At 41.9% G+C, this 17,122-nt stretch overlaps 1 protein-coding gene across 2 annotated transcripts in view; it reads left to right on the top strand.

Moving 5' to 3' along the window:
- DOK5 (docking protein 5) overlaps positions 1-17,122 on the top strand; it is a 151,544-nt gene that overhangs the window by 55,143 nt on the left and 79,279 nt on the right. For both annotated transcript variants that reach the window (XM_042930626.1, XM_042930625.1), the window contains exon 2: positions 15,976-16,083. In XM_042930626.1, coding sequence (XP_042786560.1) covers positions 15,976-16,083 — 108 coding nt within the window. The remainder of the gene's footprint in view (positions 1-15,975; positions 16,084-17,122) is intronic.

The raw sequence follows: 17,122 nt of genomic DNA, 5'->3' as shown, positions 1-17,122 counted from the left end.
GTTAGTCTGCAGTCTTATATGCCATTTTAACAGAGAGTAACAATTTGGGGAGAGGTGACTAGGAAACGTAGAGTAGATTAGGGCTGTGTAGTAAGGTTTGACTCAGCTCAGACTCATCTCAGTGCCATCTGGTCTTCCTGGGACAAGATGCAGAAACACCTTTAAAATACAGGTTGATGTCACCTTTAAAGGGAAATTTACGCCTTGCTCTTAGGCAGAAAGAGGTAGGGCAGACAGCTTTTGCTGTCTCTATTGTTTTCCACTTGCCTTCCGCTCAAAATAATCCTATGCCAAAGTGGCGTATTTTAAAGTCATATATTGCGATCCCCTTCAGCTGTAACATGGGGCTCTATGAGTGGTGTCTGTGAAGGCCAAGTCGGGAGCCAGGACTTCTTCCCCATCCATCGGTAATTAGTACCCCCCCCCCCCCCCCATCGTGGTGTCAGTGGAGGCCCGTGAGAGAGTCAGGACTTTGACTGTCGTCCAGTAGTAATGAGACCACTCCCGGTGCAGTGTCCGTGAAGATCGTGTGAGGACACAGAACTCTCACCGACCCAAGTGTAATGAAGGGCCCCCTCAGGCATCAACAACCCCAAATAGGGAAGCTGGATTTCTACAGCAGTAACAAGGAAGCACACTCTACCTCCCACCCCTTCCCGTATCAGAGTAGGGTTGGAGGAAGCCAGCTAAAATAGAAGGTTTAATTAAGATCCAGAAACTCAAAACACCCAAAACGTCCACATTGCCACAACAACACGTATGTGGTGTACCAGGAATGAAGAAGACTTCAAAGCGTAGTTGTCGACACTGAGATGACAGGCATGCTAGGTTTATGTGGCAACGATATTTAAAGAACCGTAATGAAAATTCTCCAATGAGTAATTACAAACATGCTTGAAACACACACACAAAATAATAGAATGTCTCAGTAAAGAGCTTCCCCGAAAGAAATAAGATAGAGAGGAGAACCAAGTAGAAATTTTAGAACAGAAGATGCAGTAATTAAAGTATCTGGCGGATGGACTCAACAGCACTATGGAGGGGAGAGAGGAAAGATAGAACAATAGGAAGTCCCCAGTTTGAACAACTGTGAAAAAAAAAATTCACAGTTTCAGGAACCCGTGGAAATATTACAAAAGATCTAACAGTCGTGGCATCTGAGCCCAGGAGAGGAGAAAGAAGGTAGGACCAAAAAAGTACTCAAAAGAAATCATGGCTGACAGGAAATATGGCACAAGGACGTTCACTTGTCAAATGCTGAAGAAAGAGCCATCAACTCAGAAACTTACACCTACGAAGTATCCTTCAAGAATGAATGGGAAACAAAACCTTCTCAGATGAAGGGAGACTAAGAGAATTTGTCACCAGCATATCTACTCTAAATTAAAGGAAGATTTCTAAACAGAGAAGAAAGGATAAGAAAAGGAATGGTGGAACATTGGGAAAGAAGAAGGAACTCTTCTTGAGGAACTCTTCTTGTACGCAAGAAGGAACTCTTCTTGTACGCACACATGTGGGTGAATATAGTAGGCTTTCCTTCCCCTCTTGTTTCCTAAATCATATTTTATGATTGAAGCCAAAATTATAACACTGTTCTGGTGTAGTTCTCGATGTACATAGAGTTTTTTTTTTTTTTTTTTTAGATAATTATAAGCCAGAGAAGTCAACGTGAGTAAAGGGTGATAAGGTTTATCCCAAAGAAATGACGACTTCCCTTCCCTCAGAACTCTGTGTGTGAGTGTTTATAGCAGCTTTCTTAGAAAGACCCCGAGGCTAAAAAAGACCCAGCTCTTCCTCAAAAGAGGAAGCCATTGACTAAATGGCTCAACCAGCTGTGGTATGTCAATACTGTGGGATATTACCACCTAGATGAATCTTCAGAGAAGCGTGGAGAGTAAAAGAAGCCCAGCCCAAAAGGATACACGCTGAATGACTGAATTTGTAGAACATTCTTGCAATGCCAACACGATAGAGATGGTGAGCGGATTAGATGAGGCTTAAGGAGGAGGTCGTACAGGAAGGAAGTAGGTGTGGCCATCAAAGAGCAACATGAAGATCCTCGTCTTGAAGGAAATGTTCTGTGCCTGGACTGTATCAATGTCAACCTCCTGGCTGTGATACAGTACTAAACGTTCTCAAGATGTTACCTTTGGGGGAAACTGATCAGAAACATAGAGGATTTCTCTGTAGTATCTGCTGCCACGGAATGTGACTCTACTGTTATCTCCACATAAAGACATGGGTTAAAAATGAGAAGCTTTTACATTTTTCTGCCCTTTCTCTTGGACTTTTTGCTTGCTCCGGGAGAATCAGCCCCAGCCTACCATTTGGAGAATCCAAGACCACGTGGTACAGAGCTGAGTCACCCCTCGCAAAGTCAAGAAAATCCGAGACTTGACTGCTCGTGTGTGAGTGAGACCATCCATGATGAACAGACAAAGCCAGGTCAGATCGGCCATTGTATCCATAAGGAATGATTCATGGTTATCGTTTGAAGCTGCTAAGCTCTGTTGTGAGTCTTCTGCAGTAATAGTTAAGTGACAGAGACATTTCACCGAAGACCCGAAGGTTGAAAGGAGGCAGCCAGGTGAACAGCAAGGGGAAGAAAGTTGTGGCAGGTTCTCCCGTCCTTTGTCAGAAGGGCATGTAACATTTTGGGGGCGTGTCATGAGTGAAGCAGGAAGTGGTGGCAGGTGAGGTCTAACCAGGTGGCCGCGGTTAGACTCTGTAGGACCAGGCTATGAAACTGGAACTTAGTGTTGGTGATTTGGGTTTGGCGATCACTCGAAGACTGCTCCGGAAGTGGCTTTGGAAGCCACAATGAGATCATTTCTTTTTTAACTCCACCAAATACTTAGTGGGGACGTGCTACCAAGTGACTTTGTTCCATAAACGTTGTCCGTGATCATTATCACCGCGTGCCAGGCATTGTGCTGTGGGCTGGGAGACCTAATGATCTGTCTCTTCACACTACAAAGTATGCTTTGTGGACTGTGCTCTGTGCACTGCCGTTTCTCCAGTGTTGGGGTAGGGCCTAGCATGTAGTACATGCTCAGTTAATAATCGCCAATTTTTTTTATTTTTTGGGAGAGAGGGAGAGAGACAGAGTGCAAACAGGAGAGGGCAGAGAAAGAGGGAGACTCCAGGCTCTGACCTGTCAGCACAAAGCCCAACGTGGGGCTCGAACTCACAAACCATGAGATCATGACCTGAGCCGATGTCAGAGGCTCAACCGACTGAGCCACCCAGGCACCCCAATAATTGCAAAATTAATGAGTAAATGAAGAACCAAAATGTGTGTTGTCCTTGTTTGCATGCAGACCTAGATATAGTGAGCCACTGACTGCTCTAGAGGGCTCCCCAAGCAATGGAAACACTTTAAATACACTAGTTTGAAGTGCCACCTGGGTAGCTCGGTTGGCTGAGGGTCAGACTGAGCCAAGCTCAGGTCATGGTCTCGCGGTTTGTGAGTTCAAGCCCTGCGTCCGGCTTGTGCTATTAGCGCGGAGCCTGCATCTTCCGATCCTCTGTCCCCCTCCCCCACTAATGCTCTCTCTTTCAAAAATAAATGCACTGATTTATTCAGTTCTGAGAGCAGCCCTATGGGAAGGATGGTATTTTTCATTTAAAAATAGAATAAAATCTTATCTAAAAGGCTCATATCTACATTGTATACATAACTTCCTATTCGTTATGTTTGATAACGTAATGTTTATATAAACCTAGATGTTGAACAGGCATAACAAACTCACTGCATCATCAAATTCCACATTGTCTCTACAAACCCTGGTGGCCTTGCAGGCTTGTTGAGCTGGGTCGGGGGAGCTCCCTACTTCCCACTTGCTCAAACTAAAAACCTTGGAATCGTCCTCGACTCTTGCCTTCCTGTCCCTACACCCAGTGCTGCCCGTGAATCTCGCTGTTTCTGCTTTCCAAACAGATCCAGACCTGATTCTGACCACTTCTCTTGCCTTCCTCACTTCCGTCCTGGCCCCGGTCCCCACCCCCTTCTGCATGGCTTACTGGGTGACAGCCCCGAAGTGGTTTCCCTACTTCTGCCTTCAGACCCCTGCAGTCTGTCTACCGTACCTCAGGTCATATCCCTTCCCGTCCCACTTCTCATCACTCAGGGGACAAAGCCAAAGTCTCTCCCAGAAGATCACGGGACCTGTACAGTCCGACCTACTCTCACCGCCACTGTCCCTGAATTGTCTGGACTTCCACTGGCTCCCTTGTTCTTCCTTCTGCCTGCGGGTGTCTCTGCTCAACACCCACTTGGTTCTTTGGCCTGGAGAAACGGGCAAAACGTATCTGCTCAGTTCACTCCCTCTTCTCCTCCAGCCCCTTCTAGGTGTTCGTTCAGGTGACAGTTTCTCTGAGAATTCCCCTGATTATCCCCCTGAAAATGCTCACCACTGGCCATTTCTGTCCACTTTTCCGGTGTGTAATTCCTTATGACATGTGATCGGTGTCCTGTAAGACGCATGTGTACATGTGCATGTATCCTGTTGTCTTATCCATGATCTGTAAGCCCAGTGAAGGCAGTGATTACTTTCCCGTTTGTTTACAGCTGCAACCTCCAGTCAGTGCCTGGCAGGGGTAGGGGCCCAGTAAATATTTGTCCAGTGAATTAATGATTGATTTCAGCACCCAGTGATGCCCATACAGCAGCTAAGATTTTCTGTCATTTTTTAAAAAATTTTTAAAAAATGTTTTATTTAATTTTTTGAGAGCGAAGGAGAGAGAGAGAGAGCGCAGGGAAGGGCAGGGAGAGAGGGGGCTACAGGATCCGAAGCAGTCTCTCTGGCTCTGCACGACAGCACAGACTTGGGGCTCGAACCCACAAACCGCGGGATCGTGATCTGAGCTGAAGTCGGACGCTTAGCCGACTGAGCCACCCAGGCGCCCACAGCATTTCTTTAGAATAGTTTGGCTTTTTTCCCTAAAAGGTTAGTTAAAAATAAAAGCTAAATATACGGTTGCTGTATTTGTGTTTATTTCCATTATCTTACCTTGTGCTTTTTGTTTTATCCATATTACTCCTTTTGATCTCCTTTTCTGTGTTGTTTTACTTTGTCTTTTCATTACGGCTTTTAAGATCGGTTTGGAAAACTTATCCTTCAGTTTTCTTTTAGTGGTTCCGATAAGTATTAGCATGCATTGATAAAAAAAAATAAACAAATAAAAGCCAAATAAATGATTTGAAGTGCTTATGGCTTCTTCAGACAGTTCTTTTGTTCATCTTCCTCTTCCTCTTCCTCACTCCTCGTCTCCCTCCCACCTGGTAGATCTGGAGAACAGAGAAGAATTGGAGGGGAAAGTCAAGGGGCACATAACTCTCTCAGCGTTGGTTCCCCCGACACCGGCTGGTTTTGTACTGACAACCGGAGGGGTTCCTTGGTGACGAGAACATTTGTGGCGGATATTGATTCCAGGAGAAGTTATTTAAGTCACATATTACTTGTTCGGTGCTTACTAAAATATGCATATCCGCATATTGACAAGTGAAGGTTGTATAAAGGAAGAAAGCCTCAAAATAAGGCTAAGGCAGTAGGGAGGCTCTGGGTCTTGCAGGTTCTGGAATGTCTTAAGACTTTCTTTGGTTTTTACCCACAGGCAACAGGCAGCCACAGAATGCTTTAAACAGTGGCTTGATGTGGTCAGATTAGGGTTTTAAAGATCACCCCAGAAGCAGTGTAGGAAACGGAATGAGGTGCAGCCAAAATGGAAGCAGGGAATCTCAGAACTCGGATGATGGTGACTTAGGTTAGGGTGGCGGTCCCCAGCAGAGCACTCAGGACATTCCAGGCTTTGCTAGAAGGAAAGTACACAGGGCTCGGGTTGCTGGATTGTGTTCAAAGATGGCTTTCCAAAACAGGTAATATCACGACTCTCATACAGATGAGGAGTGAACATGTTACAAATTCTGCTTTAACTCATTAGTTAAATGAAGGAATAATGCAGAATATTATGAGTAGTTTAAAGGGTAACCTGAAGACCCACACATTTCTATATCTGGCAGCGTGAGATCAGGGTTGTTGGCAGTGGGGGAGGGAAGTCGGTTGAACCAATTATGAACGGGACAAATGCCTCTTCATGGACTAGAATTATGTTGCATTTCTATGAGTTATCTACAATTTAGATGTAGAATAGCGCCCACAGAATCAGAGGCAGATAACCCTAGTGGTGTGTATGCTATAGAATGCACAGTTTTCCATTAAACAGACATTTTTCCCAATAGTTTGTGTGTGTGTGTGTGTGTGTGTGTGTGTGTGTGTGTGTGTGAGAGAGAGAGAGAGAGAGAGAGAGAGAGAATGAGAAATAGAAGGGTCAAGTCTAGCCCACAATCTTCTTGCTTGAGCCCCTGGGCCCTATCTGTTGAGTGAATATATATATACTGGAGTAGAAACAGATTAAAAACCAGGAATAACCTACTTTTGAAACTTAATAATTTACTAATAGCATTTTCTATGGTATACATACTGTTACAATATCATTTTTAATGATAGCAATTTCCAGTTTACAGATATGCCATAATGAATTAAATCAGTCCCCTGGAACATTCAGAGTGTTTCAGTTTTTATGTGGAAGAACCTTTTTCCCCTATGTTGGCATATTTCCTTAATTATTCCCTTAGGGGGAAAGTTCCTGGAAGTAATGTTTCCAGGTCAAAGGGTAGGCATAATTCTGCCTCTAGAAAGATTGTGCTAATTTACCTCACCATCAGCAAAGGATTGACATAGCTAATTTATTGCCTGTGGGTGCTTTTTAAGTATTTTTAATCCTCTTTGTACAAATTTTATTTTATGATTAATTATCCTGTTCTTGCTGGTACTTCTCTCTGCAATGAATTTAAAATGTACCTTGCTACCCACCGTGAAGTCTTCTCCCAATTAGCATTTCTTTCCTTACAAGTAAAGGTATATGTAAATGATAGGCACGGAATCAGGTTGTTTACTCATTAAAATGTTTTTCCCTTTATAAAATACATAATTCCGAACCAGCTCATTATTTTTAGTAAGCTATCTTGTAGGTAGCAGCCTACAAGTTATGAAAGATGCGAAAGAACTCCTTTTATACACTTCATCTGTCACCTTCTGAAATCCCATGATGATAGGGTCCTTTGTAGGACTGGAAAGTTGCAACCTCCTGGGTCTCGGAGACCATCCAGGTCAAAGTTCTCGGGGTGGAAGAATTTTGCAGACGCTGGCAGACAGGACAGAAGGGGAATTGTCTGCTTGGCTGATTCCCACCCCGTTTGGTCTTATTTAAAGGCTCTTCCTCTCGACCTCCAGACTGCATTATCTGGTACCACTTCCTGTGACTGTCGAGCTGTCCTTGGATAGTGGCATTTCCTTGACCTCGAAGTCAAAGGGGAGCCCAAGACTGTAGGAGGGCAGCCGGTTACTCTGGCCATGTGTCATCGGCCAAAGTGGAGGGCCGGGGGCTTCTGGAGAAGTGACTGGTTAGCCCCAGGTAGGCGACTGCACATGCCAGCGGGAAGCCACTTAGCCAACATGTTCATTTACTGCAGCCATAACTAACTCAGAACAAGAGGCCGAAGGTTAGCAAGGCAGGGAAGGCCGAGAAAAACTGAGATACTTCTAATGTAGTTAGAAATACTTTGCACATTTGGATTTCTGGACTTCAGTCAAGGATGCCGAATACTTAGACACTTAAGGCGAGAGCGTGTGGAATTCTTTTAAAAGCAAACACTTCTTACAAACTGCTAGGATACCTTCGCATCCTAGACTAGGATGTTAAGATTCCAGCTGCAAACACACTCCATGAAAAATTATCACTGGAGATGAGCCCTTGGTGCCGGGGACCTTAACACCACAAATGCAGATGTCACTCTGAAATAGCTAAGCAATAAAGTCATCATCCAGATGAAAGAACATATGGTTACAACTCAGTTTCTCTTTTTAGATTGTGAGAAGCTTGAAAGTAAATTTCTTACAGACGGCTCAACCCTCAGCATAAGTCTGTGCCTCTCTAGAAGTCCAACTTCTCTGGGAGACGGCCGGGGGAGTGGTTAGGCGCTCGTTCTCCAGAGCCGGGCGAGCCAAGGTTGAAATCCTGGCTTTTTTCTGGTATAGCTTCCTAAGGGCTGTCGGGGACAGCTAATTGAAAGAACACACAAAAAGGGGTCGGCACACTGCAATGCGTGGGGGGAAAGTTTAGCTGGTTTGAGGTGTTAATATTGACATCCCGGATGAGCAGAGTATTTGATTTGTTTGGGAGAGTAGGGAAAACTTGGGTTAGTATGTGAGAAGTGAGGCTGATTTAGCATTGTATGGCTGGGGGTAGATTTTTTGTTGTCCTGGCTGCTTGGAGTTTATTTTCCACTTGGTGCAAGCCACGTAGTTACGGGTGGCAGGAAGGCTGGCATGTGGCTTGGAGAGTAAAGAGTGGGGCTGGAGAAGAGTCGACAGGATTATAGAAACGGGGTGTTGACAAAATGGAAAACCGACCTTTTCTTCCCAAAGGGTTCCTTGACATCAGAGGAAAAGATAATTGGCAAAAGCTAACTATGTGCCAAGGCTAGAGATGGGACACTGTGTCTGTGCACGTGAGAGCTCTCTTCAGGACAGCATCCGAATTCGTTGTAGAGTAGCGAATCTTGGACAGTGGACAGGACACGAAGTGTGGTGGAGGGCGTAGAAAAAGCAGCAGGTCAACATTGTAACATAATTTTATGGAAGTAAAATTTGGGCCGATGGGGAGATGTGGATTATACAGAGATTCTCGCCTGGGGTATACTCCCTCCTCTCTTTCACTCAACAGGGACGTGCCAAACAGATTTTAATGTTCATCAAAGAGTAACATGAGCTTAAACAGTTGAGAAATATGGAGGTCGGCAGACTGCAGCCTCACCTGCTTCCTGGCTTTTTAAAGAAAGTTTTATTGGAAGACATCCACACCATTCACTTACACATATCCTATGGCTACTTTGATGCTGTAATTACAGAGTTCGGTAGCTCCAACAAATATCTGTGATCATCAAAGACTAAAATATTTACTCTCCCTGGCCCTTTACAGAAAAAGTTTGTTAACGCTTGGAATAGACCACAGAGACCTAAACGGTCACATCTTACTTAGGCCTTCTGCTTCTTCTTGAGTATACACGGAGGCAGTATATAATTTCCATTTCACAGAACTGTTGGGACCAAAATTTGCTTTCTCTTACCTTTATAACTGTCCATGCATCCTCCAGAAGTTTAATTTGTGACGCTGTTGTTCAGCTCATTGTGTTGGACTGCTAATAGAATTAGGAACTCGGGGCACCTGGGCGGCTCAGTCGGTTAGGCCTCCAACTTTGGCTCGGGTCATGATCTCGCGGTCCGTGAGTTCGAGCCCCACGTCAGGCTCTGTGCTGACAGCTCAGAGCCTGGAGCCTGTTTCAGATTCTGTGTCTCCCTCTCTCTCTGACCCTCCCCCGTTCATGCTGTCTGTCTTTGTCTCAAAAATAAATAAACGTTAAAAAAAAATTAAAAAAAAAGAATTAGGAACTCAAATTCTTAATTGTTTCACCTGCTTTTTGGCACTGGAAATCTCGGTGAATTTGCCAGACTGTTCTTTGTTAGGGGAAGAAGCTGGTAAAAGGGTCAGAGATTTGAAACCAGGGCTTAGCAATTATTAAGGATATCCAGTTTTAAAGAAAGGAAAGACAATGGGAAAAAAATAGCACAAATCATATATGGGCTGGTGACAATTAAGGCTGAAAATTAGGTGTCCTAAAACCACCACCAACAGCTAGCAAGTGCACACTAAGGAAATTGTCACATAACTGCTAAATCTGGTGTCTGTCCACCCAGGTTGTCAGAACTGTGTGATGTACTTATCTTTTTAGGTTCAGCAGTGGCTTGTGCGGATTAACTGGTCCAAATCCGGGACTTGGAAGATATTCACAAAGCCTCATATTTTTCAAGAGTGCAATCATAGATCAGTGTACATTCATCTGTAGGAGTGGATCTGACTTTGCTCCCCAGGGGACATTTGGAAATTTCTGGAGATAATTTTGGTTGCCAACTGGATGGGGGGAGTTTGACAGAGGCCAGAGATGCTGCTAAACAGCCACATCCTAAGTGTGCAGGATTCCCCACCCCCAGCCCACTATAAAAAGTCACCTTGCCGGGGCGCTTGGGTGGCTCAGTCGGTTAAGTGTCCGACACTTGGTTTTGGCTCAGGTCACCATCTCACGGTTTTGTGGGTTTGAGTCCTGCGTCGGACTCCACGCTGGCAGTGCAGAGCCTGCTTGGGATCCTCTGTCTCCCTCTCTCTCTCTGCCCCTCCCCCACTCGCGCTGTCTCTGTCTCTCTCAAAATAAATAAATAAACTTAAAAAAATATCCCCTTGCCTAAAATGTCACTAGTGCTGAGATTATGAATCCTTGATGCACAGGAGGCAAGATACTTCACCGTGGAACTTATTCCGTCATCCGTTTTTCTAACAGTGTGTTTATCGTTAGCATTATCTGCTCTTTATGGGTAGTGAGAACTACACGTAGCTATTATTGTTGGGATAAAAGTTTCCTCTTTTAAATAAAAAAAAATTTAGTTAAAAACCAGTTGAAAGAAAAATGTTAAGTAAAAAAAGTACCACAGATGGTAAGTAGATGTGTTATATAAAATACGAAGGAGATGGCTGAATGAATTAATTTTACGGAAAAATGAAACCTGCGTGGGGTTGTTCTCAAATTGTCATCTTTTTCACAATGTCTGTGTGTTACTCCAACTAGTCACATGTTACCACGTGTGGTGAGGCCTATTCCATTCCCTTTAAACAATGCTGAGATATTTAGGGTAAGGTTTTAAAATTTTTTTTTAAGTTTATTACTTTATTTTGAGAAAGAGAGAGTGAGGGCGAGAGTGAGAGAGCACAAGCAAGGAAGGGGCAGAGAACGAGGGAGAGAGAGGACAGTGCGGTGTCCCACCCCGTGAACCGTGAGACTGTGACCTGAGCCAAAGTTGGACGCTTAACCGACTGCGCCACCCAGGCACCCCATTTAGGGTAAGCTTTCAATCCTCAGGTACCAGGGGCTTTTCCAGGGCTCTTAGGACTGAGAGTGTTTGGCGGTGAAGTTGAGAGTTCACCAAAGCTTAACAGAATTGTTTCTGCTTCTGTGTCTCTCTTCTCCTCCAGACAGCATCTCGCTCTGCTGTCTGAGGCCACTTCAAAGGCCTCAGCGCCACTTGTGGGAAAGTACACATCTCCGAGGCCCTCATCGCGGAGCATTTGTTGGAGAGCTCTTGGTTGGCAATCCCAAGTGGGAAGCATTGTGTTGTCTGAGCCTTTATGAATATTTATGGCCTTGGTTTGCAAATTACAAATAAAATACCTGGGGAACATGTGAAAGAGCAAATTTGTCTAGCCCCACCCCAGGAGGTTCTGAGTCAGTAGACCTTGGCTAATGTCTAGGAATCTACATAATTAACAATTATCTTGAGTGATGCTGGACCAGCTCTGAGAATCACTGGTGTGTGATGGAGAGCGGATTAGCAAATGGCCTTGATTGCACCATTATTCTCAACTTTCGCATTCGTTTTGTACCATGTGCTTGCATGTTGCAAACATCCCGACCTTCCTTTTCATAAGCCAAATTCAGATTTTCCTTCTCTCCCGATGAACCATGATGTAATCTATTCCAATGGCAATGCCCCAACCAATAGTTGCTTGTGAATTTAGAGAATAGTATTTTCGCAGTTATTCGTAACATTGTCCTTACTTCTTAATAAAACAGAAGAAAAACAAAAAATGAAAAAAACAAAAATCCCCTGAGGGATTTAGGCATGCTGAAATTGAGGAGTCTTTAGCTCGCATTCAACAACCTCTGGACATAAGCCAGGAAACTACTGGTACAATTGTGAAGGAGATGGTCAAGTATAAAAGAATCTTAGAAGTGGAGTCATTCAAGAGTGAGTCTGAAAGTTGAGGCATAATTAGGAAATGTATTTACCTATCTTTCTTGGTGAAAACAGTTTTGATACAGTGGACGTATTTCTTGCATACCTAAGGCATGCTCGATTTCTAAAACATCTTCAGAGGTACGTACAAAAGAAAGGGGTTGCCAATAGTAGAATAACAGCCTGTTTTCCACACCCTATATTTGGACGGAGTGACATTTATCCCCACTGTAGTTACAGTCTTCTGGTGGTGGCCAAATTTTAAGGGAGACGGTTGTCTCATCCATTCTTCAGACATGAGTGAGATGTTGGTAAGACTTCTATATGTCAACCACACTACTGGAAATGTTAATTTTCATGGTGGGGGTCTTTACCCTGAAAAGGATTTTGTGTTTGAACTCTTACCAATCAATGGCTCTTACAACTTGGCTTCTTCCATTGGTTAATAGACTGTGGTCAGATAGCAACAGAAAGAAAACTGGCAAATGTAGATAAATGCTATTAGATTAGGTTGTCATTTTAAGATTTTGCTTAAATATCTCTACATTTTTCCATTGAAAAAACTTTAAGTGTTTCATTTTGAGATAATTATAGATTTGCGTCCAGTTGTAAGAAATATTACGCAAAGATCCCGTACCTTTTCCCCAGTTTTACTGATTGATAACATCTTCAAAGCTATCGTGCAACATCATAACCAAGATATTGACATTAACACAGTCAAGATGCAGGACAATTCCATTGCTGCAGGGATCCCTTATGTTCCCCTTTTGTCGACAGAGCTACTTCCCGTCCCCAACCCCTGACAATCATGGATCTGTTTTCCATTTCTGTCATTTTGTCATTAAAAAATGCTATAAATGTGGTCCTACAGTACGTAACCTTTTGGATTTCACTCCCCTCCCCCCCCCACCCCCCGCCCCGGACCTGCTCAGCATCATTATCTGAAGACTCATTCAAATTGTTGCAATATTGCTAGTTAAATTGTTTTTATAGCTAAGAAGTGCTCCATGATATGGATGTACCACCTTAGCTCATTGAAGAATATATGGGTGCTTCCAGTTTTGCGCTGATACAGATCAAGCTACTATGAACATTTATGTTCAAATTGTGTGTGTGTGTGTGGGCGGGGGGGGGATGTTTGCATTTCCCTGGGATGGATTCTTAAGAAAGCAACTGTGGGCCATGTTGCTTGTTTAGTTTTTAAAGAAACTACCCAGCTGTGTTTCAAAGTTCCTGTATCATTCTACATTCTCACCAGGAAGGTATGAGACACCTAATTTCTTTATATCCTTTTCAGCATTTGGTTGGTGGTATTATCATTTTTTTTTAATTTCAGCCAATCTGAGAGATGTGTAGTGATGTTTCACTGTGGTTTTAATTTACATTTACCTGATGACTAATGATATTGAACATTTTTTCATGTGCTTTTTCATCATCTGCTTCCTTATTGGTGAAATGTATGTTTATAAACATTTTTTTAACTTCTGTTTTGTAATTGGATTGTTTGATTCTTTACTATTGAATTTTAAGAGTTCTTTATATATCTAGATACTAATCCTTTGTCAGATATGCAGTTTGCAAATATTTCCTCCCATTCTGTAACTTGTCTTTTCATCCTCTTAACAGTTTTTCACAGAGCAAAAATTTTAAGTTTTGAGGAAGTACAAATTGGCAAGCTTTTCTTTTATGGATTGTGCTTTTGGTATGCAGTCTAAGAATTCTTTGTCCAGATGATGATCCCAAACACTTTTTTCCCCTAAGGTTTTATAGTTTTGTTTTATATTTAAGTCCATTTGAGTTTATTTTTGTTTAAGGTGATTGTTTTAGGTTAAGGTGTGTGTGTGTGTGTGTGTGTGTGTGTGTGTGTACTTTTTTTTTTTATTCCTATGGATGTTCAATTATTCCAGTGCCATTTGTTTGAAAGTATACCTTTCTCCACTAAATTGCTTTTCCACTTCTGTCTCCATGTTTTTACATCTCTTGATAAGTTCAGTGACTGTGCAAGATGAAAGCCAATAACTGATTTTAATTGCACTATTTTACTGATACCTCTGGATATTTAGGAAATAACAGTTCTCTTTCACTTAATTTGCAATATTAATTTTTATTAAACACAACAAAAACAAGCCAAAAAACCCCACTTTTATGCACTTTCCCATGTCATTGGAAATTCCTTCTGAAATTTGTTTCAAATGAAATATCTATGTTATCCTTATAGATAGATAACATACACATTATTGGTGGTACATAGTGTATTATATATATTATGTGTATTATTCATATTATGACATTTTAAATATAATGACTATGTTATCTTAAAGATGCATACCTCGATATTATATCTTATATAATATTAGGTACTCCATACTTATTATATGTAATAGAAGTACTATAATTAACCTTGCCTTTCGTTATTGTTGAGGAGTTAGTGGTTTCTATTTATTGTTATTATAAATAATAATGCTAGGATTATATTATACATTCAGCAGGCTGAGGCACACATCTTACCCTCTGTGTTCAGAGCAAAACTTCAAAATGGAGTGGATTTCATGTTCTTTTTACTATCCCAAACAAAACCATTAATGAATGTTTAGTTCACCCAGTGAGCAGAGAGAAATGGAATCTGTTCAGCATTGAGGATAAATAGTAGCAAACCTGAATTCTTCATCCATCTGCCAGTTACTAATAAAATAGTAGAAGGCATTTTCAATGGAGTATGGTTTGAATGACCAAATGTTTTATGTGGACTTTTTTTCTTCTTACTAGCTCCAAGGTTCTTAAACTTCATAGTGCATAAAATTCATTTATGGGTTGACTATACAAAACCACCTAAATATGGTCCATACTTAGAAGATGATTTAAGGATCAGGGAGATAACTGTGATTGAATAGTTACCCACCTGTCTGCACTGGAATGCAGAATTCCTCCTTCAGTGTTGGCCTGCATTTGGGCTCTTTCGTTAGGATGGATTCTTACTCTTTTCAGGTTCTTTATATCTGTTGTCAAATTGCCTTTAGAGGTCACCAGCGGAGTAGAAGAGTGCCACTCAGGTCTCTTCCATCAGTGAATATTACGATGAATATGAATCCTTATTAATTTTTAGGTTAAAACATCTCATTTTATTTTGCTTTTGGAGAACGTTGTTCGTAGACTCATTAGCTCTTTGCACTTTCCTCTCTCTGGCATGACTAATATTTTGGTGCCTCGTTTAGTATATACTGGTTATTTTAATCAGAGAAGCTTTGGTTGCTAGAATCAGAACTCCATTCAGCCTCTGTCAATTAAGAGTGCTGTTGATGGTGGGGAAGATGATTTCTAAGAAAATCAAGGGAAGGGCTAGATCACAAAGTCAGCAGCAGAAAGATGACAGAGAACTAAAATGTCTCTTCTGCCTGGAGTAGAAATCACCTAGTTCTCTGGACCAGGTCCCACTGCCTACCTGTTAGGCACATGATCCATCATGGTCACCAACCTCAGTTTATAAGCTACCAGTATTGACCTCTTAACTCAGACTGCTCTTCGGTCTGAGTAATCTTTGAGCCCCTGGGTTGGATTTTCTGAGGGAGAATCTGGTTGGTGTTAATCAGTCATTTATTAGTTAGTCCAGTGTCTGGCCCACTCCTGAGCATCAGTTGTGAGGATTGTCATATGACATATAAGGGCTTTCTGTTGGACTGTCAGCGAAACCTTCAGCATATATTGGGCCTATGAGTTCCATATTTAATTGCATTTGAAATGAGAGCATGTGCCATGAATACCTATGCTATTTGCGCTGATTTGAGATTTTTATCTCTGGGACTTTTCCTGAAATGTTTCTACTGAGACTGTTATTGAAATGTTAAGAAATTTGCTTTCAAATACTCATTTTCATTTGATTCCAGTAAATGAATGACATAATACACCTGTTGTGGAAACAATTTTGGGTTTAAAATTTTTATTTTCCCAAAGTAGCATCACACTTACGGCTTATGAATACTTTACAGGTGAAAACATCAAAGAGAAAACATTTAAATGCAAATGTAAGTGATATCTGAGTCACTGATGCTGAACTCTTTGCATTTCCTTCCAGATATATCAGCGATGCTGGCTAGTATTCAAGAAAGCTTCAAGCAAAGGTCCAAAAAGACTGGAGAAATTTTCTGATGAACGTGCTGCATATTTTAGGTGTTACCATAAGGTAAAACTTGATTGTTGTAACTTTCTAGAAATCTGTTCAGAAGTAGGTAAACTTGAGTTCATTGGATCTGAAAACTTGTCGAGATTATTTAACAGAGGTGCAAATAAGGCTTTTCCCAAGGACAAAACATCTTTAAGTTACTATCTACTTGTTAATTGTTTAAAGTAATTGACTAATGTAAAGTCACTCTTCTGGTTTCCTACTATTTGTTGTTGTTTTCCAATCCCTACTGTAGAATTTACCAAGTTCTTTTGTAAATGCTCGATTTGCATAGTAAACTCAACTCCCAATGTTGAAGCCCCTTTAGGGTAAAGACAAGGTCTCTGTGCTTTTAGCACATCTAGGGCCCCGATGCAGATTAGATCCTCATTCAGTGATGTGGAGGGAGGAGAGGAACCTGGAAAATGGGTTGGTGAAGGAAGAGGAAGTTCTACTCATTGGTTTATTTTTTTAAGCTTGATGACTAAATTTAATTCAGACTTGCAGTTTATCTTTCGTTCGTTCTTACTTTTTTTAAGTTTATTTATTTATTTTGAGAGGGAGAGTGAGCAGGGGAAGGGCAGAGAGAGAGGGAGAGAATCCCAAGCAGGCTCGACACTGTCAGCGCAGAGCCCGATGCAGGACTCGAATTCACAAACTATGAGATCATGACCTGAGCCGAAACCAAGAGTTGGATGCTCAACCAACTGAGCCACCCGGGAACCCCCAGATCTGCAGTTTAAATAGTGGTAGTGAGGTCTCCTCACTAAAAATAGTAATTGTGTATTAAAATACATACTTCAGAAGTAGGAAGTAAAGGAAAATACAAGGCATACTTGGATTTATAAATTAGGCCTGTCTTTCCCTCCGCAGTGCAATGTTCTTCATGGCCCTTGTTAATGGGCAGCCTCTGTATTTTCTCTTTTCATGAAAATATGTAAAAAAAAAATGCATGGTTAACTTCTTTTTCCCCAAGGGGCTGGTTATTTCCATGTTAGGAAAATACTATTCTTGCCTACAGAGGAATTATGTTTATTGTTATGATAGAGCATTTTAATTG

This window comes from Panthera leo, chromosome A3 (assembly GCF_018350215.1).
Source record: "Panthera leo isolate Ple1 chromosome A3, P.leo_Ple1_pat1.1, whole genome shotgun sequence".
Classification (NCBI taxonomy): Eukaryota; Metazoa; Chordata; class Mammalia; order Carnivora; family Felidae; genus Panthera; species Panthera leo.
This window is presented reverse-complemented; position numbering and strand designations above follow the sequence as displayed.